General features: G+C 39.2%; 1 protein-coding gene across 6 annotated transcripts in view; it reads right to left on the bottom strand.

Moving 5' to 3' along the window:
• The window catches only part of ADGRG6 (adhesion G protein-coupled receptor G6), a 160,667-nt gene that overhangs the window by 30,816 nt on the left and 108,386 nt on the right, over positions 1-21,465 (bottom strand). For all 6 annotated transcript variants that reach the window (XM_090040581.1, XM_090040618.1, XM_090040629.1 and 3 more), the window contains 8 exons: positions 20,425-20,567; positions 19,839-19,953; positions 16,845-16,906; positions 16,285-16,492; positions 15,181-15,346; positions 5,115-5,255; positions 2,387-2,503; positions 668-713 (listed from right to left, as the gene is read on the bottom strand). In XM_090040581.1, coding sequence (XP_089896707.1) covers positions 668-713; positions 2,387-2,503; positions 5,115-5,255; positions 15,181-15,346; positions 16,285-16,492; positions 16,845-16,906; positions 19,839-19,953; positions 20,425-20,567 — 998 coding nt within the window. The remainder of the gene's footprint in view (positions 1-667; positions 714-2,386; positions 2,504-5,114; positions 5,256-15,180; positions 15,347-16,284; positions 16,493-16,844; positions 16,907-19,838; positions 19,954-20,424; positions 20,568-21,465) is intronic.

Genomic DNA, 21,465 nt, shown 5'->3' with positions numbered 1-21,465 from the left:
GAAGGGTTTGGGAGAGACCTTGTTTCCCCTAGCGCCCCCTGGCATAACAAGGAATAACGGCTACAAGTTGTTGGAGAGTAGGTTTAGATTAGACAGCCGTAAGAACTACTTCACAGTTAGGGTGGCTAGGAGCTGGAACCAGCTTCCAAGAGAAGTGGTGCTTGATGTCTACCTAGCTGGGATCATTTGAGCCTATATTTTTTTCTTCTGCCCTGGCACGGGGTTGGACTTGAAGATCTATAAGGTCCCTTCCGAGCCTACTTCTATGTTTCTATGATTCTATTTGATATGAACGTGAGGGAAAATAAGAAATAAAACTGTCATTGAGTACAGATGTGCCTGCATCCTTTAATGCCCAATATTGAAGTCTTTGGATGTGCAGAGGTGTACAAAGTTTACTCATATTCCATACAGTGATAGCTATCTTTGGATGTTAAAGCAAGAACTGTAATCCAGACAAGCAAGTAGACTGGTGATTTCATCAGTCTCTATTCATTACTTTGGACCAATAAAGAAGAAAGAAAATAAAGAAGGACATTGACATTAATTAAAAATGGATTCTGAATAACCATCATGTTGTCTATTCTAATACAAAGGGCATGAGCTATTTAAAACAGAGAATACTTTATTTGCCCCCAAAATGAAACTGCAATATGTTTCAACTTACTGTTTTTGTTCATATCCCAGAAGACACAGATAGGGCTAGGATTCTCCTAAAAATAATGTACAAATAAACATTTTATATCTCACAAAATATAAAACCTGCTAATGTATAAATGTAGCAGATATTCCATTGGTTACGGTTTTGCATTAAAATGAAGTGAAGAATTATTATTTGTATTGTGAACATATTTACAGGTCTCAGCCAACAGCCCTCTTCTGTCAGAGTGCCAATCCTGCCTTAAGACATTAAAATCTAATGTCCTGCAAAAATTCATACCTGTGCCTAAACTGTAAATATAAGTACTAGTCTCACTGAAATTCAGCACATATATGAAGCCTTTGTGGGATGTAAAGGAGAAGTACTTTTCCTTGTTCACTTTCCTTGGGATTCTCAAGGTTTTCACCAGTACATGTTTGGCAACACTTTGGGAAATCAATATGGATTTCACATGAATCCATTTAGGAGTCATCCAGGCTAACCAATAAAAAGTAAGCCTAAAGTAATTGAAATACGATTTTTTTTTTATTTCTTCCATTTGCAACAGGGCTCATTCTCCTCACTTAAAATGGTCTAGGGCTGATACAACTTTCTTGTCTCTTGTAGAGCTTTTCCTGATGTATACAACCATATCTGAGTCCTGACCTACATTACGGTATTGCAAGCGAAACTCAGGTTCTGTCAGAAAAACTATGAATGCATTTACATGAAGAGCTCCCTGTGCAGAGTGAGACCCTTCTTTCTGCTAGCAGGGTAACACTACCACTTTGACCAGAACAACATTTGTGCTGCCATCTGGAAGCCTGTAGAAGGTATAATTTGAAAACCCTGCACCTTCTACAAGCTGCTGTGGTCTCTTCAGTACTGGGTGCATTCCCCAGGTTCACTGTGCACCTGCCAGCACAATAAAGCTTACCAGGACTGTTCAGAGGCTTCCCTGTGGCAGCTGCTGGCAGAAGTTCTGGTAGAAGCAGCAGCCTAGTTTCAACAAGGTCTTAGAGCAGAATCAGACTCATACATTGGACTATTTTTTTAAAACTGATATAGAGTATTGTGAAATATTTTTTTAGGCTTCCACTTCCCATCAGTAAGAATCAACCACTTTTAAATGATGTGATCAATCTTTTTATATTTGGGGGAAGTCAAAAAATACAAAACTTCAGATTATCTACCCCAGGAGTGGGCAAAATGTGGCCCAGGGGCTGGATGCAGCCTGCCAGGCCATTCTATCTGGCCAGTGGGGCCTCAAAAATTTAGAAAACTAATATTTATCTGCCCCGGCTGCTTATCATGCGGCCCTCAATGGCTTGCCAAAACTCAGTAAGCGGCTCTCTGCCCAAAATAATTGCCCACCTCTGCTCTACCCTGACTCATGTTTGATCAAAGAATTCAGATAAACCTGGCATTCCTTTCAACACTATATACTGTGTGAGTCATGAAGAATCTAATGTTATCAAATACTATCAGCACAGAATCTGTGGTGGGACTGAAGAATTTCATTCCAAGTAAGTGCTAAATCATACATTGTTTGTTTGTTTTTACAAATCTTATTTTTTCCTTATTCAGTAAGAATACTGAAGTTTTCTATGAAACCCAACAAAATCAATCTTCAAAAAGTCTTTCTACAGTCTTCAGACCCATTAAGAGTCTTTCTATTGCTGAGCTCTGCCTTTTAATACACATAATGTAACATTTTATTATTCTGGAAACCCAGTGTTTTCTTACCTGAATTTTGGTGTGTTTAATTGTAAGCGTGACCTTTTCCTGGAGGTCCCGGATGGTAATGTTCCCAATACTGCATGCCACCACAAAGCTTGTTAAGTTGGCATGGCTTTCTACATCCTTTGAAAGATATACATAAAATATCCAGTAAATGCTATAGCAGAGCACAGGGTACATTTTATTTTTATAGTGTGCCAGAATAAATAACCTGTCTGTATTTTTACACTTAAAATCACCCATTATTAGAACATCCTGTTTACAAGATCAAGTTGCAGGTTTTCCTCATGGAACCCTTTGCTATTTCCCTTATTGTCATAAACATATACAGGCTAAATTATAAGGACAGATTGTAAGGCAATTTCCATTAATTTCCCTTTTAATCACTTTGTTTTATGCCAACTAGAGTGATAAGTCAAACAATGCTAACTGATAACAAACTGTGTTATAATTAGATCATTTCCCTAACTAAGAATGAACTAGCTTTCTTATCTTATTGACAAAATAGCCAGTTGGGGGAAAATTCTTTTTTTTGGCATCAAAAATAGTCTTGACATGACCCATTTGCTGCCCGTAATATTACATACTATTTTACGTTGAGTAGTCAGGCACTATAACAAAAAAATCTAAGCAATATTATATAGCAGGAGATAATATTTTGTACCATGTTCTATTTCCTAGTAGTTTCACTGGAGACTAACTTATTGCTGATGTAATGCCATCCGTAAGACACAGTGAAAAGGCAGTAGATTTGGTTGGGAATTTTCCAGTGAAACAGATTTTTGCCCCAAAATGCTGGGGGATCTTGGTTTAACTTAAACCAGGAAGGGGTCTTGCACAGGCATTGCATAAACCGGTTTGAGCTCAGTAAGTTAAATCTGATACTGCATTTAACCAGGCTTATCTCAAACCAGTTTCAGCCATTTTGAAATGGGTTTTTGTGCACTGAACATCTGTTCTGTTACAGGTTTAAACCAGTTTCTGATCACTTAAACTGGTTTATGTGTAATGTTTGTCCCTAGCCTATCTGTGCAAGTGTGGACTATTATCCTGTAAGATGCTCTGCCTAAGTAAAATCTTATGTTTGCATGATGCTCTTTAATGGACTAAGACCTTGATTAGGTAGTAACTTGCCACAAGTCATTGTTTCTGTTGTATGGTAGGATGATACACAAATAGATATATTAAAGCTTTGCATGTTGACTTAACTTTCTCAAGCATCAGATCCTCTATAGATAGACTATATGAAAATATATAATAATCTTTCAAGAAAAAAGGGCTGAAAAGGATTTTCCCAGATCTAAATTTTCACTTTCTACCTATCAAGTGCCTTTTATTTTAAATTTAAAGGACATTCTATTGTCATTCAGGGTCACCTGTTAAGAAGTCAGACAGATCAATTTTATGGTGATTTAGCATCTGTATGCTCAACAGATATGTACGTGGGTGTTATTAGCTGTAGATTGCAATCATTATGGTTGAACTTTATCTCTAAATCTAAAATACAGAGAAACTAAGGTTAATGATTGGACCTCATAAAGAATGAATTTAGTGTCCTTTAATAAGATAACATGTTCTGTCATTATATAGATTGTGGGCCATTATGACAAACCTGCTGTTACATGTTTTTTGTTTTCTTTATTCACTGTATCATCCTGTTTTCAATTAAAAAGGAATACCATATAAAACAGCTTCAGACATTGCAGGGAGTATTTCAGAAGGCAATTGCGGGTCATGGGTATTTGCTAGCCTAGATTATCTGGAGCATCTACATACAGTGCCAATAAAAACGATAATATACACACAATACAATACTAGAGTTCTGCGGATGCACAAGAGCCAAAGGTCATTTGAAATACTAATGGGAAAACAAACTCAAGCCAAAAACATTGCTCATTATGAAAACAATGTTTCCTCTGAATGAACTCAGTATCATTGTGAAGTAGAGGATTTTCCCCCTTGATTGGGATCTTCCTAATTTAATGGTGAAAATGGATACAATTATCATGTGATAAAATTTAAAGAAAAAAACTCGTGTCAATCACCTTAATTTTCAGATGAATATTTCTACCTCTGCTGTACAGAGAACAATCTCTATGTAGTATGAAAATGAGAATGCAAATATGTAGTGCTCTTCCTGAGTGAAATTTGTCCCTGGAGTACCAAACCAGACCAAGGGTTTAAGTGGGACTTGAATGACGTTTAGGTTTTATGCTGGTTTTCTCCACAGAGAGGAATTTTAACAGTGTCATGATTATTTCTTCAAAGGAATACAAATAAAGAAGGAAAATAAATAGTATGAGTACTATTAAAGGCCAGATTTCAACTTCGGTAAAAAAGCATGCCTCAGCTGAATGCAGTGAAACTATGTAAATGTGAATGTGAACAGATGCTCTTTTAAAGCCTTGTAAATAAATTCTGATTATACAGCAAGTGGAGTCTCAATTCCTTCTAGATTATTATGAGCAAAAGTTTATGCCATATGTCACAGATAAGAAATTTTCCTTGAGGTGAGGTTTACAGTAAAGTCTCTGATTAATATGCACAACTTCAGTACCATGGCAAACTAGTCATCATTTATATGCAAAGTTTATTCCCAGTACAGACTTATATTTTTACCATGGCATTTCCGTAACATGTAAGATATGAAAAAGTAATTATATTTCAGGATAATTTTGGCAGGTTCATTTGATTCAAGTTCACGTGAAATGAGTTCATACATATTCATACTTGCCTGAAAAAGTCCATTTTTATTGAAAAAAGTAAACTGAGCCCTGGAAACAGCTTCAAGCTCATCTTGACTTAAATTCCTCAGTAAACTTGATGGCAGAAAAATGGAAGCCAGGGCATTTGACTGATGCTTGTCAAAATCTATCTGTTATATAAAAACAAGAAAGACCAGTTTAGACAAAAAAAAAAAATCCTTGAAAGTCCATTATAATTGGTGCATCCATCTAATATAATGTGAGTATGGGTCTAGAATGGCCTTTGGCATATATAGGGCATACAGGCAGATGAGGATTGCTATTATCCAAAATAGTGGTCTGGTAAATTTTCACATCTTCCTTGTATGAACACAGTCTTGTGTCATACAAAAGTGGTAAGCAAAACTGATCCTGAGTGGCCTTGAGAAAAATGGCTTTCAGAATAATTTACAACATCCTTTAAACTATTCTTTTACATCCTCTTTTCATGAGTGGTGCTGCTTGTTCCTTGGCCATAATTGTAAAGCAGGGCCATTGCTTGACTGGTTTAGTTTATGCTTGACTGGTTTAGTTTATGCTTAATTCATGTCTTAGGTGCCTTTGCACTAGAAAATGTTGCAGTTATTCTTGCAGAGGGGGGGAGAGGCAGAAATATTAGTAGCAATGTGAGCGCTGGTGTGGGCACAGATCAGGCATTTTTGCCACTAAATCATGAATTATTCTGGCTCCTTTCTATATTAGTACTTGCAGTGTTGCAAGTGCTTTGTAGGAGCAAGAAGGTATGGGCTTTCTAATGTATAAATGGATTTAGAAGATTTTCTTCACAATTGCAGGGATTAGAGAGTATAGTTCAACTGAGAGCAGTTGATTCTGTGACAAATTCCATGGATTCACAGAACAGATAGGGCTTTGGTTATATTTAAAGTGCCATAGTAGAGGCACAGAATGATCATATTTAGTCACTTCATATTCAGAAGCATGATCAAAATAAAGTAGTTCTAATTTGTTTTCATCTTTTTTTGTTACAGGACAAAATTCAGATTTGGTGCTCAGGCAACTCCAATTCAGGTTTTGGTTTTCTAAAAATTGGACAGCTGGCCCAAAGGTGTGTTTCAAAGAAATTAGGTCAGAAGCTTTTCTCCTATACTATCAATAAAAGGACAGACAGTTCCATAGGGTGACTGAGGAAGTCTAAACACTAGGGGCCAACATCTATTGCTTTAGGTGCCTATGTGGCACATATGCTGCCATATAACTAGAGTTTAGGACAACTATGCACAGTTTAGGGTTCTATTTTCCCCTGTGGCAAAACAGACTCACCCTGCGCCTGCAGAAGGGTGGAGGTGATGGTAACAGTGGAGGACCACCTTCCCACCTTTTAGCTCAATAGTGGGTACAGGATCTACATGGGAAGCAAGCACAGGTTCTAGGCTCCACTCGCCGTACTGTACTTCCTTTCCCCTCATGGAGATGGACCTTGATAATACCTTTCTTGCCTACTGCAGGGGTTTCTATCACTTCTGCTGTACATGTAGCTTCATACTCCTGGTTGATGTGCCTTCTATTCCCTAGGCAAGTGCCCTAACCAACAGGCTATCGGCTGAAAGATAAGTGATGCTCCTCTTCTAACATACAATGGTCAAGGGGTTTTCACTCAACTCAAATTTTGGGATTTACCCACTTTTTTATGATGAAGGTGATTCTATTTTGCCAGGCAGCTGCCTAACCAGAGTGCAGGCTTACTAAGTGTGCTTAGCAGACTTGTGCAGCCTATGTGTAACTGTGAAAAACTAGTTATGAGCTATTTAAATACATAACACAAAATAGGATTTAGGTCTAAGTGGGGAGCTCTTCTGACCTAGCCAACAGGAAGCCATAAGCCCAGGGGAATGTGGAAACTCTGCCCCCCTCTGGATCTTAGCTGCTTGACTCAGGGCACACTCAGGGTACCTCTAGCCACTCAGGATCCAGAGCCCTGAGTCTTCTGGTGTCTAAGTGATATCATGGTTAAACCACTACTATTCACCTCTTACATATTAGCTTAGCAGTTTGATACTCATCAGAAGATCTAGATGGTGCTTTGTGATGTGTCTGTGGATGTTCAATCTACTATATTTCAAGGTGTTGCTTTCTATGGGTTCAAAATTATGTTTCTATTTAGCATCATTCATATTTAAGAAGGGTAAGTGTCCATTACTTTTGGAATCCTGTTTATATTAACAAACGCATAGTAACAATTGTGCTTGATTAACATTGTTTCTCATCATTTATAAAGATTTAATTCTCTCCCTTTTGAACTCTGTCAGAGCTTATCAGCTTTCCTAGTTTCCCTGTGAAACAATTTGGGGAAGGTGGGGAAAAACAAAGATTTAAAAAAAAATGACATTTGGGGCATGGGTGACGGAAGACCTGACTAACGGGGCTAAGCCCCGCAAATGCAGGGCAGAGGTGGCAGTGCAAAGGACCACAGGGCAGCCTGGGTGTGGGCTCCAGGAAATTGCAGCTGGGGACGTCCACAGGCACAGACATGCAGCCACAGCTTGCATGCAGCCAGGATCACAGCCCAGCAATGTGTGGAGCACTGCCCACCACAGCAGGCAAGTCTGTGAAGGGGAAGTGGGGAAGCAGATCGAGGCCCCCACAGCGTGGGAGAGAGTGAGGCAGAGACAGAGGCATGGGCTAGGGTAAATGGGGCCCTGGGGCGAGTCATGGGATGGTCAGAGTCCAGGCAGCTTGTCCAGGGATGCAGGGGGGCTCCCAGATGCCCCCCAGATCTGTGTGGGGCAGAGGTTGCCTTCCACTGTGGGCTGGAGCTCTACACCCCACTGCCTCTGCCTTGGGAGCTGCGCAATGCCATGTGCCTGCTGCCGCTGGGTGGGCAAGGGTCAAGGTGCAGAGTGGCGGAAGCAGGCACATGGCGTTGCGTGGCTGCTGAGAAAGTGGCAGCTGAGCACAGAACCCCAGCCTGAAGCAGCAGCAAGCAGAGGTGGAGGCAAGCAGGCCCTGCCTCCACCCTGTGCACAAATCTGGAAGGCATGTGCCTGCTGTGCCTCCCCTAGGGTGCACGCAGTGGAGGGAGTTGCCCTGCACCCCTGGACGAGCTGCCCAGGCTCTGACCATCACACAACCCATCCTGAGGCACCATTCACCACATGTCTACCCCACTTCCTCCCTCACTGTGGGGACCTTTACCTTCCCCACTAACCCCTCCCTCTCCCCCCACCCTTTCCCACTCCGCAGACTTACCTGCTAAGTGTTTTCTGTGTGCGTGTGTGTGCATGTGTACTCAGGCCCCCCAAATAATATTTTCACCCTCCACCTATGATTTGGGATCATCGGTTAGCCCTAGCAAAGAAGAGGAACTTTCTGGAGTCAGAATAAGGATAGCCCCCACAGGATTTTGTCAAACAACTAAGAACCTGCTGTCTCTTTGACCATTCATCTATACAGTCAAGTTCTTATATGAACACTCCTCACTGTCATATGAATGACAGCTATTACTTCCCCATCCCACCATAGGTACAAGCAGAGAAGCAAGGTGATTCTCCCAACACTTGGAGCAAGACATTGACACCAACAGACAAGCAAATGTTGGCATGTCAGTGCTGAAATTCTGTTGGAGTGTAAACACATCTTACATTAGTTTATGCATGAAAGTCACTGAGAATGAAGCCAGTAGCATAGACTGAAATGGTCAAAAATACCATGCATGCTGTTTTATCTGCAACTCAACAGTTTTTAGTGAAGGAACTTGTACAAACAGAAGTATTAATATCAGTGGTTAAGCCTCTCATCAGCCCATTTCCTCATAGACTGTCCTTCTAACTGTTGCCTCTTAGGACCATGTTGCATGTTACATTTAGCATGTGTTAAATGCACTTAAAACACAAGCAACCTCCTATTCAAGCAGAACCATGTGATAGGTATGCTCATACTACAGCAAATTTATGACTTTTTGTGTGAGGTGTATCTCCAGATCATCTTAAGTAACATGAGTTCAACTATTGTCAGACTGCTTCATGGAGAAAATAGGAGCAATCTGCGGTCTTCACCAAGCTGTGACATCAGCCAGGGGTGTCTCTGCTGTACCAAGCTTCCAGGTGAGATGAGGAAAGCCACACACATTAGAAGGAAGGATACTGAATCTTTCACTTGTTAGATTCCTGCAGGATGAAGTTGAAAACCAGGTGCCTGCAGCCCCAGAGGGTTCTAGGGCTGGGATTCACAATCAGCTGATTGCTGGTCCTAAGCCTAGCACTATATCGAGACTCCAGACCAGTGTCTGGGCTGGAACCAGCAATCAGTGAGCTATGCATTAGGGCTATGCGACACTTTAGTTGCTGATTCGATTCGGCTCGATTCAGTGGCTGAATCTGTGAATCCAAATGGAATCAGGAGACCCTTTAATCTCTCTGAATAGAATCAGAAAGATTCGACAATTCAGACATAGACATGGCTTTAAATGTTTTTTCTACATACCTCAAGGTACCAGGCAGTTCGTGAATGCTGAGATGCTGGGGTGGATGGAGCGTCCCACAGGAGCACGGGGGAGTCTTCAGTGTGCTCGACAGCAGACCTGGAAGTGGACCAGAAGAACTTCCAGGTCCACTGGGGAGTGTGTGGAGGGCTCCCCTGGCTCTGGGACTGGTGCCTCCTGGTTCTGGGGGGGAACCCAGGGTCCCCTGTGCACGATCGCTGAGCTGGGAGGGGGGTGTGGTGGGGCCCCCAGCACACTCCCTGGCAGACCCAGATGTGGACTGAAAGTACTTCTGATCCACTTCTGGGTTCGCTACTGAGCACATGCCCCCCCGCCCCCCGCCCCGTGCTCCATCCATCCCATGAGCCTTGCCCGGTACTTTCATCCATTTACGAGACGTGCCTGGTACCTTAAGGTGGTTAGAAAAAACATTTAAAGCTGTCTATGGCTGATTCTCCAAATCAGCATTGAATCTTCAGATTTGGATTTGGCCAAATCTAATAGTGGTCTGAATCAACTAATTGAATCACTATCCCTGATTTGGGCTGAATCCAAATCGAATATGACCTGTTTTGCCATACTTAGAACACATTCTAACTTTAATACTGCACAGATTTAACACCTACTGGGTGCATCTACATGTTCATTAATGCACCACACGTACAGCACATTACATTTAGTGTTAGTACCTGTCATTACAGGTACTAACTTAATGTGCAATAATTGGTACTACTGAACGTTAGCAGAGATGAATGCTTCTTATGTGACAGTGCATAGCAGACTAAATCTACTGTGCATTAGCATAGGTTTTGCCCAACGTGCTAATTCACAGCAGAATTACGACTTCTGTGCATTAAGCATCTCGTGTAGATGTGCCCATTAAGTATCCCTTGTGACAAGGTCCTTAGGTACCATGTAGTACTATAACACAGGAGATAATGGAACATAACATAATTCACTGTGTCTAATAGTATTTTTTATAGAATCCACCTCTAAACTTTTAACCAGCTAGTCTCTAACGTGCTACCTTGCCCTACATTCTACCTCTAAACTCGAAACTAGAGGTAGCTGAGTACAGAAAACCAAGTGCTCATAAAAGTTCTTGTAAATGAAATGATGGTATTTTCAGTCTCTCCCATATACCCACAGTAAATGCTTTGAAGAACAAGGGTGTATTTGCAAGAATGTTAATCTAACTTTTAAAAAGAATAACATATAATAGAGCAAAGAAATATGTGTGGTTTTTTTCACAGCTTCTGAAGCCATGCTGCAAACTACTTGTTGGCATTCCCACAATTAATCAACAGGTCTACATAACAAATGAATTTAAAAAGAGACTCCTCTTTATCTGTTATGTAAAGCAACCATGTGATTGGTGATCAATTATAGTTGCAATTAGCAATAAAACCAGGGCAGGGGCTACAGGTTTAAATATCTTTTAACATAAACTACGTTGAGCAAGTGCGAATAACAAATCCATTTGTAAAAATCTGAACCTGTTCATAGATAATTCCTGACAGGCAGAAAAGAACACTAAATCCATGTGGAAAAAGAATCACAACATACAATTTGAGCAGAGCTAAGAAAAACCCTGCATGTGAAAAAAACATCTCTTTTGGTATTTTGTATACTTTAGTGTAGGTTTCTTTTAAAGCATGGACACATTACAGGAATAATTCAATCAAATGAATTGCCAAATATTAACTTAGTCCAAGGTTTGGCAAGAACTGTAGAGGCATCAGAATAAACAGAATCTTTTCAAACTGTTGTGAATACACTTGCTTGATATCCACCTTAAGAGAAAAAAAAAGAGAAACTGTCTGACAGGTAACTTGAAATTTTAAGATTCTGATGAGCCTGGGATATATCATCATGGTGCTGGCTGAAGTTTTTGGGCTTAAAAATGGGAATCTCCCCGACCGGGGACAGAAAACAACTTTCCTGATGGACATGGAAACTATGAACTGTGACCACAGCTGTTGCAGACATTTTTGATGGGGAGGATACTAAGAATTCTGTCAGCTGTTGGAAATGTAAAAGGCTGAAAATCAATTTAAGCTCCAAAAAGAACATTATTAATAACTTGTCAGAGCTTGGACCTTATGATAGGTTAGATAGAGCAATAAAAAATTATTCCAGGGCAAGAAAATTTGAATATACTTGGATGTCCTCAGGCCACAGATGGTATTTCTTATTATAAATTCAGGTCATCCCAGGTCCAATTTCAGAATTTTTTCCTTTCCCCTTTCCATGAATAGGGGATGAATATTGGAGGATAAAAGTTCCTCCTCTTTGATAGAAATCATCTATAAAACTTCATTGATAAAAGAAACAATTAGGTGTCTTCACAATGCATCTTTCCCCTTTCAATCGTTTCCACTGCATGACTTAGAGAAAACATGGGCCAGATTCTCTGAGTGTAATATGAGTGAAACACCATTTTAGTGAATGTAGCTATGCCTATTTACACTATCAGAAAATCTGATCATTTAATTTTAGGTCCAGAAGTTCGTAGAAAAAATGCTTAACCATAAGGTCTTTTACATTACTATTATTAATTTATCCACCTTGGGAGGAAAAACCTGCAGCACCCTTATAGGCTCAGCAGTGCTAACGTTGGTTAGCACTACAGAAGAAAAAGACTTGGGGGTCATCATTGACCACAAGATGAACATGAGCCTCCAATGCGATGCTGCGGCTAGTAAAGCGACCAAAATGCTGGCTTGCATCCATAGATGCTTCTCGAGCAAATCCCGGGACGTCATTCTCCCCTTGTACTCAGCCTTGGTGAGGCCACAGCTGGGGTACTGCGTCCAGTTTTGGGCTCCACAATTCAAAAAGGATGTGGAGAAGCTTGAGAGAGTTCAGAGGAGAGCCACGCGCATGATCAGAGGTCAGGAAAACAGATCTTACGATGACAGGCTGAGAGCCATGGGACTCTTTAGCCTGGAAAAGCGCAGACTCAGGGGTGATCTGATGGCCACCTATAAGTTTATCAGGGGTGACCACCAGGATCTGGGGGAATGTTTGTTCACCAGAGCGCCCCAAGGGATGACGAAGTTGAACGGTCACAAACTCCTGCAAGACTGTTTCAGGCTGGACATAAGGAAGAATTTCTTTCCTGTCCAAGCCCCCAAGGTCTGGAACAGTCTGCCAGCGGAGGTGGTTCAAGCACCTACATTGAACATCTTCAAGAGTAAATTGGATGCTTATCTTGCTGGGATCCTATGACCCCAGCTGACTTCCTGCCCTTTGGGCAGGGGGCTGGACTCGATGATCTCCCGAGGTCCCTTCCAGCCCTAATGTCTATGAAATCTAGTGTCATACATTTGTCATGCTACTTTACCCAAGTGGTAAGTTATTTAGGACTGGATCTAGGCCAATTTATACTAGAAAACACTTTTCTTTTATATTAGTGCAGTAACTGTTTAGATGTTTATGCTGTAATGATTAGCATTGTTAACCATTTGCATAACTTTGGCTTCAAATATAGGAATTAACTCCTCAGGTTTGATTATTTGTTAGCAGTAAGATTTCATCTTGGATTATTTTGCTTGCCCCTTTCTACATAAGCCTCCAAAGAAGATTTGCACACAAAAATGTAGGAAGTATTGTTCCATGGTTAGAGCAGTGACAGACCCTGCTCTGCCACACTTCTTGGATGGCCATGGACATAGTGATTAGGGCCAGATTTTTAAATGTACTTAGGTGCTCTAAGATGCAAGTAGTTATTTAGGACGTTTTTTCAGAAGGACTGAGACATCTCTGTCTTGTTAATTTAAATGAAAGGTAGGCACCTAATAAAATACCACTGTATACCTACCTGCACCAATAGGAGCCTAAATACCTTTAGAAATGTGGCTTCTAGGCTCTCTGTGCCTCAGTCTTCTACCTGTAGAAACATGAGGCTAACAGCACTTTCATACCACATGTGGTAGTTCAAGGGTACATGCATGAATGACTGTGAGGTGTTTCAATACCATAGCAATGGAGGACTTTGTTCATTTTGATCACTCTCTGCTTTCTTTACTATTTTTCACAGATGAAATTTAAAACTAAAGAACTAACCTCTGTGGGGGACACACAATTCACAACACAGCTCATAATACACATCACTATTAAATCATTGTTGGAGGTTACTAAAGTGCATATCACAACAACTATGAAGTCCTGAACTTCATGTGCATGCAAACTTGACTTATTCTGCAATACAACTGAATGCAAACACTTAGGGTTAGGTCCTAGACCACTGTTATGCACTTAAGTGTCACTTCCTGCAATTTATGGCACTTATGCAGAGCTTGGAATCTATCTGCATGGATATTACCATGCTTGTGCTGCACTTGCCTTATTAACATGCTCAGAAGGCAGCACTCCAATTGTGTTATGCTCCATTTGTAGAGCAGGATCACTGAGGAACATGCAAGGTGCTAGATAAATCTTAAAACTTTAGATGCAGAAAGACCATGAATAGTGAGTTTGGAGGAAAAGGTCTACTCATTTTTAGCCCAATAGCAGAAGACCCAAGTTCCAGGCCCCTCACTCAGAGGTAAATCTGCATTGCCCATTCCCCACATATTGCATTAGCCACCAGGTATGGCTCTGGCATTTCCTAAAGCACCCACTAGCCTTTTTCTTGAAGATGGCCCACTGTGCACCTACAAAAGGAAGTTATATGAGATCAGGAGGAGGAAAACAAGGGTGACTTGGTGAGACGGACACTGCCTTGGAAAGAAGGAAGTGCCCTGAGTCTCAGTCCCTGATCCTAATTGCCTTTCTTCACTTCATATTTATTATTCATTGGATAAAATAAATAAAGAGCAGTGGGATAGTTTCTGTACCATTCCAGGCAGAAACCAAAGTTAAGACTGAGCGTATGTACATGTAAAGGTTAAATTATACAATTTATCTGTGTGTCTAATACCACCCATAGACACACAGATAAATTGTATAATTTATTTACAATTATTTTCTATAGGTGACCTAGGAATACATTCAATCAACTTCTCTCAGCCCTCTATAGGTAGAATTTTAGTTACAAAAGTGACATACAATCTGAAGTCTGAAATTCACTGCCTTTGACTCATTCATGTTATAAAGAAATGGGGATATTTGTAGATTAGTGAATATAACTTAGCCCTTATTCTTGCTAAATATTTTTCAAAAACTTATGATTCTCAGCAATAGGATACATGTTGCCAGTATCATCAGCTGTTCTTTTATATCTATAAGTGCATTTAACCCAAGAAGCAGCACCAGCACACTATGAAACTAAAAGGCAGTTTATAGTGAAGTTATGCAGGACTGTTAAATGAAGTATTTTGGTTAGTATAATATAATCCTAGAGTCCAATTCAGGAAACTGTTAGAGGCTGAAAAATTTTTCAAATGGAACACATCTGAAATATTCAAACAAAACATTTTTAATATGTAAGAATCAGAAAGAAAACTGAGCCTGGATTTCCTGTCATCTAGAGAAATACTAAATTAATTCATTTGGAATAATGGGGGAGGAAAAGAAATATATAATTCTGATTGTGACATGTATGCCCTTCTAGGACATACATATATAATAATAATTCTGGACACCAGAAGGACTTAATGCTGCTTGTTCTGTACCTGAAAATCTGAAGCATTGTTCTGAGAACCAACACTGAAGGAAGAACCTCTGAATGAAGTTGAGTTCATGGAAGAAACTCCAAGAGCTAGATTCTGAGTAGAAATACTCATAGATGTCCCAGTGAACTGAATCTTTAAGGCTAAGGCATCAATTGTTTTTAGAGCTCTAAAAACATAAAGAAAATTATTACAAAAAAATCAACAAAGTTGACAAGAAGAAAACCAAACCAAACAAAAAATTACACCTGTATTACAGCAGCAGAAAAGTGAGTGTGTTCATTTTAGACCATTTCTCTGAGTGTTGACTGTACTTCTGCACTATTTTTGTAAACTCAACAGGAGCTGGATAGCTGAATTCCCCAGGCCAGATTTTCAATGGGTATAAATTGCTGTAGATAGCTTAAAAGCATAACCACAGTCATGCTGATTTACATCAGGAAGAGATCTGCACATCTGACATTACTTTCTTTAGCCTAGAATAATATTACAATAATATTAAGAGTTATACTGTATGATATAACTTTATTTTGGAATTGTCTTGAAGCAGCACCAGAACAACCTTTTATCAAGCCAATTAATTTCAGTCTTGCAATATCTTCAACACATCTACATGTGCCCCTATGGTGCTGTTGTTACTGCACCACCATTTAGTATTCCTTTTGGAAGTATGTGCTCCCTTGGTATAGTGTATTCCTTTTGGAAGTACTAAATGATGGAGCAGTAACAGCCTGAATTGCACCGTCTGTGCGGCATACTGTTATTTTTAGCTGCTACATTGCCATAGCAATGTGCTATACTGAGGGAGCATGTCACTATGGCACAGCTACATTGTCATCACAGTTTTTGCCTGCCAATGCTACATCACCATAGTGCGCCATTACAGTGATGTAGCGTCATGTGTAGACATACCCCATAAGAGTAAATCTCTGATTAATCTCACTTATTTGAAAAACTTCTTTCATGAAACTTAAACAAAATATTTAAGCTGAATTGCTTATAGCTTATCTATCTTGATATCAAACACTTGAGGTTTTTATGACTTCATATCCAGACGGGTAGTGAAATCCTCTCTCAATCTTCTTCCTGAAATTCATATATACTTACTCAGAAGACGATGCAGCCAAAACACTGTCTGAACTGGTGAGAATATTGGAAAAAATGGTCACCACGGTGGAACCCAAAGATTCATCAATGTCTTCATCATTCACAATTTTTTTGAGCTTCTGAACTACATCATTTACTTTGTCTGAGGTCAGCTGCTGTCCTTCACCAGTGAGATTCAGAAGCTGATTGGCTATATCAGCTGCATTTTCTGCAGTGGCATAGATAAAAGAGACTATAAGAAGACAGGGATATAGGCGAATTCTCAAGCACCCCCTGCTTGAATTAGAATGTATTCAATGTTATTTGTATCAATATAGTAATCAACTAATATAACATATATAGGAATGGATGACCCCTATATAATGCCCTTCTGTTTCTTTTGGTTTTTTCCCTAATTTCACGATGTTTTATACTACTTTGTAGAAGGAGAAATTATAGGATGTGAAATAAAGGGGATATGCATATTTTCCCTTCTTTTCTTTCCTTAATCTTTTCTGCTCATTGATTTTGCAACCAAAGACTGCAGGAATGCTCTTGGATATAAAAGAAATTCTACTTACCTGTGCAGTTTCTAAGATTAGGTGGATTCCAATATGATGTATAATTGTATGGATCTAAATCGCTAAAGAGAAAAACATTTCAGAACATACATTTGTTTGCCACATGTTACATAATTCAGCATAACAAAGCAAAATAATGCTGGGTGTTCATTTGTCACATTTGTTCATTCTGTTACACTGAACTTACAATTCAGATAGCAACACAACCCCAATTAAAATTAATGACATGTGACTGATATTGGGCATGAACTACCATAGATGTAAGATGTGTGTACACAGTAATTCAAGAACAAATATATTCTGACAACTTTGATCCTGTGCAAACAATCAGAGTACGATGTGTAAGAAAGCTAAAAAAGCATGACAAATCCAAGAAATATGCTCAAGTGAAGGAATACTACAGCAAATGAGATATTTCTAAGTGAAGAGAATAAATATTTTAAGTGATTTTATAAAACCGTACAGTAGTTGAGGATTTCCATGAATTTGTTTGTTAAAAAAAGAAGACATAGTAGCATGCAAACAAATCATTCAAGTTTGTATCATGATGGATCCACAAAAGGCAAGCTGAACTCTGATACTAACTTTTGACTGTTTAATAGAATAATCTTATTTTTTTAATGCACTGTTTTTGAATGTCTGTAGCTTTATTTTTAATTTATGTATCTTTATACACTCTAAGTAGATACTGTCTCTCCAATATTTCTTCTACCACTGGGTGTGTAATTTTTATGCATTATCAACAACATCTACTATTTGTCACTTCGGCCTTGCTGAAACTGTAACCCATACTACCAATGTTTTCAAACCTAATGACATGGGGTTTGAGGAGGACCTAATAGCACAGAATATTATTATATTGAACACTTTCCTGCATGCCTGGGACAGGTTTAAAATTCATATGCAATATGACTGTGCTTTTGGATGAGGTGGGATAAAAATATCAATTGATTTTGATTAATTCCTCTGTCATTTTCCCCTTAATCATGCCCCATCATTTTTATACCAGATAGCAGGATTCTTAATATGAATTCCTGCTGTGCAAGTCCTATGCATATAAATCTTAGGCATATATTTCTTTCTGCTCCCATGTAGAAGTCTTGGTACAGTATAACAGTTAAGCATGTAATGCCCTCTTTTATGAATGTAGGAAAGCATCAGTTTATATACACCACATCAACAGCATGTCTAAAGAGGGACACGTGCATCCTGGCACAAGTATGCCTAGTCCACCCACTTCCAGTAGCACATACAATCCTGGAAATGCACTGGTGAAACCACTCCTTGGGAGTTCCTGGTAGCTATTGTCAAGTATGCCAAAAACCAAGGCTATGAAGACTGGGTGGGCAAAGCAAGCTTGTGCCATACAAGGGATATGATATAGATATAATCAGAGAGGCTTCTGGGTAACTGACTCCAGTTCCTAGCTAATCATGAGCAACCACATCATTCTTGTTTTGTTTTGTTTTGTTTTGTTTATTGGCAAGAGTTAATGGAGGCAGTAGCAAGAAAAGTTTAACTCAAGGAAGAATAAATTAATTTTGGCTACAAACTATTTTATTTTGACAATCAAAGGTATTTGTGTAGAGCATGAATGAGCAATTAAGATAAGCAATCCTGGGGCAGTAAAGGCCAGAAGTCTCAACTCTAATGACTTTATGGCTTATACATCAACACAGTTTGACCCCTGCACTAGCTACTTTGAAACAAATATTGTTCAGTCACAATGTAATGGTATTCATACAAAATTAACAGGCTGAGGAAGTAAATTAGTTAGATACAACTCTGGTTGTTTTCCTGTCTGGCATAAAACCTTGAGGTCGACCCTTGTGTTACCATGTTGTTTTCAGAAAGCAAAAGATCTGGACTGATCTTTTCAGATCATATACCAGATACAGTGTAGGCAGGTAAGCCGATTGTTTTTATTGTTTATGGCTAGCATATTAAAGATTATGCTTAGTATTAGTTGCATAACTAAGATACCCAAACAAGAACAAAGCCTTATTGCATTCAATAATGTACAAATAGATATTAAGAAAAATTTATAGGCTGAAATGACAAAACAAACAAAGGGTGGAGGAATGGCAGGAATAATCCCCATTTTACAGACAGATGGGAAACTGAGTTTAAATCACTTACTGGTCATGTCTACACAAAATGCTGACTGCACAGTAGCTCGTTACTACTACGCAGTAGTGTCACGTGGCACAAAGTGTGACGTGACACTACTGTGCAATAGTAATGAGCTACTGCACTGTCAGTGTTACCTAAAAGCCATTTGGTGGTGCTACTGTGCAGTAATGCTGGTTACTCCAGTAACGATTGCACAGTCAGCTTCTCATGCAGATGCGGCCACCCATGGACACCTATGAATCACCTGTACCATAGCTGAAACCTTAAAAACTCATGTCTAAATATATCATAAGCTACACAAGAACATCCTCATTCCCTATGACACATTACTGCCAAACTGTTAATGTCAGAGTTTCCTTACACTATATGAGGTGTCCCAAGATCAGTCAAAAGTAATAATTCCTTGATAAGAATTTAGCTGGGAATAGTTTTGGTGATGTACAAACCGAATTAAAATACAACTCACCACGCTGTGCCTTGTGTTGATTTTATAAACATTGTTTCTGATGGTTAATAATTGTCATGAGTTGAGGATATTTAGGAAGCTGATCTGTTCAGTGAGAAGTGTTTTAGTCACTTTGAACAAATAACAACTGTAGGCCTCATTACACCTTGATGTACCAATGGCTCTTTGTGCCATTTCCAGGTCATTACTAATAATGTATTTCTACTGCAACCACATTGTTTCTGCTTGCCTCACAATATGAAAAAAGCTTATTTAAAATACTACTGATCAATACATGGCCTAAGGTAGACACAGGCTTAAAGTGGTTCAAGGTACATAACCAAAAAACTGTGAATGAGTTCTACCTTAGACAACTCACAGCTTCTGAATGGTTTTCCAAGTATTTGAATCCTTACCACATTCTTGATGCAATCTGAGTGGAGCTCCCTTGGCAAAATGTGAAGTTTGTCACCATGGGCCTAGTATCTGGCCAGAAATAATTTGGAGGGTTTTCTTCAGCTAAACATTTTTCTACAAAACAACAATACACAAGTATGAGAATGGATCTTAACTCTATGTTTTATCAAGTATCTTATCATTTATTTTATAAGTCTACCTTATGCCACATGATTAACCATTCTGTAATTGCCAACCGCATAATCAGTGAGTGTATATAATGGATACATAATGATTGGATACTGCAGACTGCAGTATTTGTTCTGAAGGTATCAGCTGGGTTATCAGCTGCTTTATGCTGGCATAGCTCCTTGAACAGTATGGACCTCTCACTGCTTTAACAGTCTAGACAGATAAGTAAGAGAGTCTTCTATGATAGACTTTAAGTATATTTTTATCCAAATGTAGCCAAATTCCCACCTGCAGTACAAACTGGAAATGGATTATTGGATTTTGCAGGGATTATTTAATCAAACAAGAGAGGACTTATTTTGGAGAAAACAAATAAAGCTCACAGAACACCAAGGCTGAAGACTCATTACATACCTACTGGATTAACATCTACTGTCTGAAGCCTTAATCCATCCCCTATGGTGTTATTATTGCTTATGAGTTTCTCCCGGATGGCTTCCTCTTCTAAGTCGATGTTGTTGGTAGAGTTGTAAACAAGAAGAGCCCTGACCACAAAACTACAAGGAAAATTACACAAGAATTTGAGTCAGAATGTGAGAGAACAAATACGTGGATATTAAAGTACCTTAAATAAAGTGTCTCAAATTTAATTACTGATAGTAATTAAAAAATTGATAAAAAAGGCTTTTCCTGTATGGAGGGCATAAGTAGGGCCATATTGATCCTTACCTGTAAATTATTCTTCTCATAATCACATAGCTCTCCAAACTAGGGAGTATTGGGAATCCCACTTTGAGTTACCATCAGGCAGGTAGCTATAGAAGACTGAATGTAAACTTTTTAAAGGAAACCTAAAGGCCAGGTTTTTAAGATACTTAGGTGGCTAATGATACAGCTGTGTTTTTACCAAGATTTTCTAAAATGTCTAGATGCCTAACTCTCTACAGGTCCTAAATGCCTACATAAAATAGCTGTTAGTGATCTGAAAGCCAAAATGCCACTGATTTTCAATGGGATTCTGGGATTTTAACTCACTTAGTCAATTCTGAAAATTTAACATTAATTAGGAAGGCTTGTTTGCTCAGTTGAATAGAAAAAATTAGACTTAGAATAATATTAATTTGTCTGATGGAAACCCACTGATTTTTTTTTTTTTTGGGGGGGGAGGTAAAAGTGGTTCAAAATCCTTTCTAAGACAGTTTTGAACCTCAAATGACATAACCCCCCTGTACTCAGCAACCTCCCTAGCATATGCATAGCCCCTAAGACAGAGGAAAAATACCTGTGAGATGAGAATGTAAAAGTACACCTAAGGCTGTGCTAGGTTGGCAGTAGGGGAGCTACATCATTAATGCAGGAGCCCTCTCAGAAGGGCTTTATGGGTGCTGAAAGGTGCAGTGCCTGGCAAGAGAAGCAAGCCTCCTAGAAGCCGTCTTTGTCTTCACTTTGCTCTCA

This window comes from Crocodylus siamensis, chromosome 1, assembly GCF_052110815.1.
Source record: "Crocodylus siamensis isolate JL-2025a chromosome 1, ASM5211081v1, whole genome shotgun sequence".
NCBI classification, from domain to species: Eukaryota; Metazoa; Chordata; order Crocodylia; family Crocodylidae; genus Crocodylus; species Crocodylus siamensis.
This window is presented reverse-complemented; position numbering and strand designations above follow the sequence as displayed.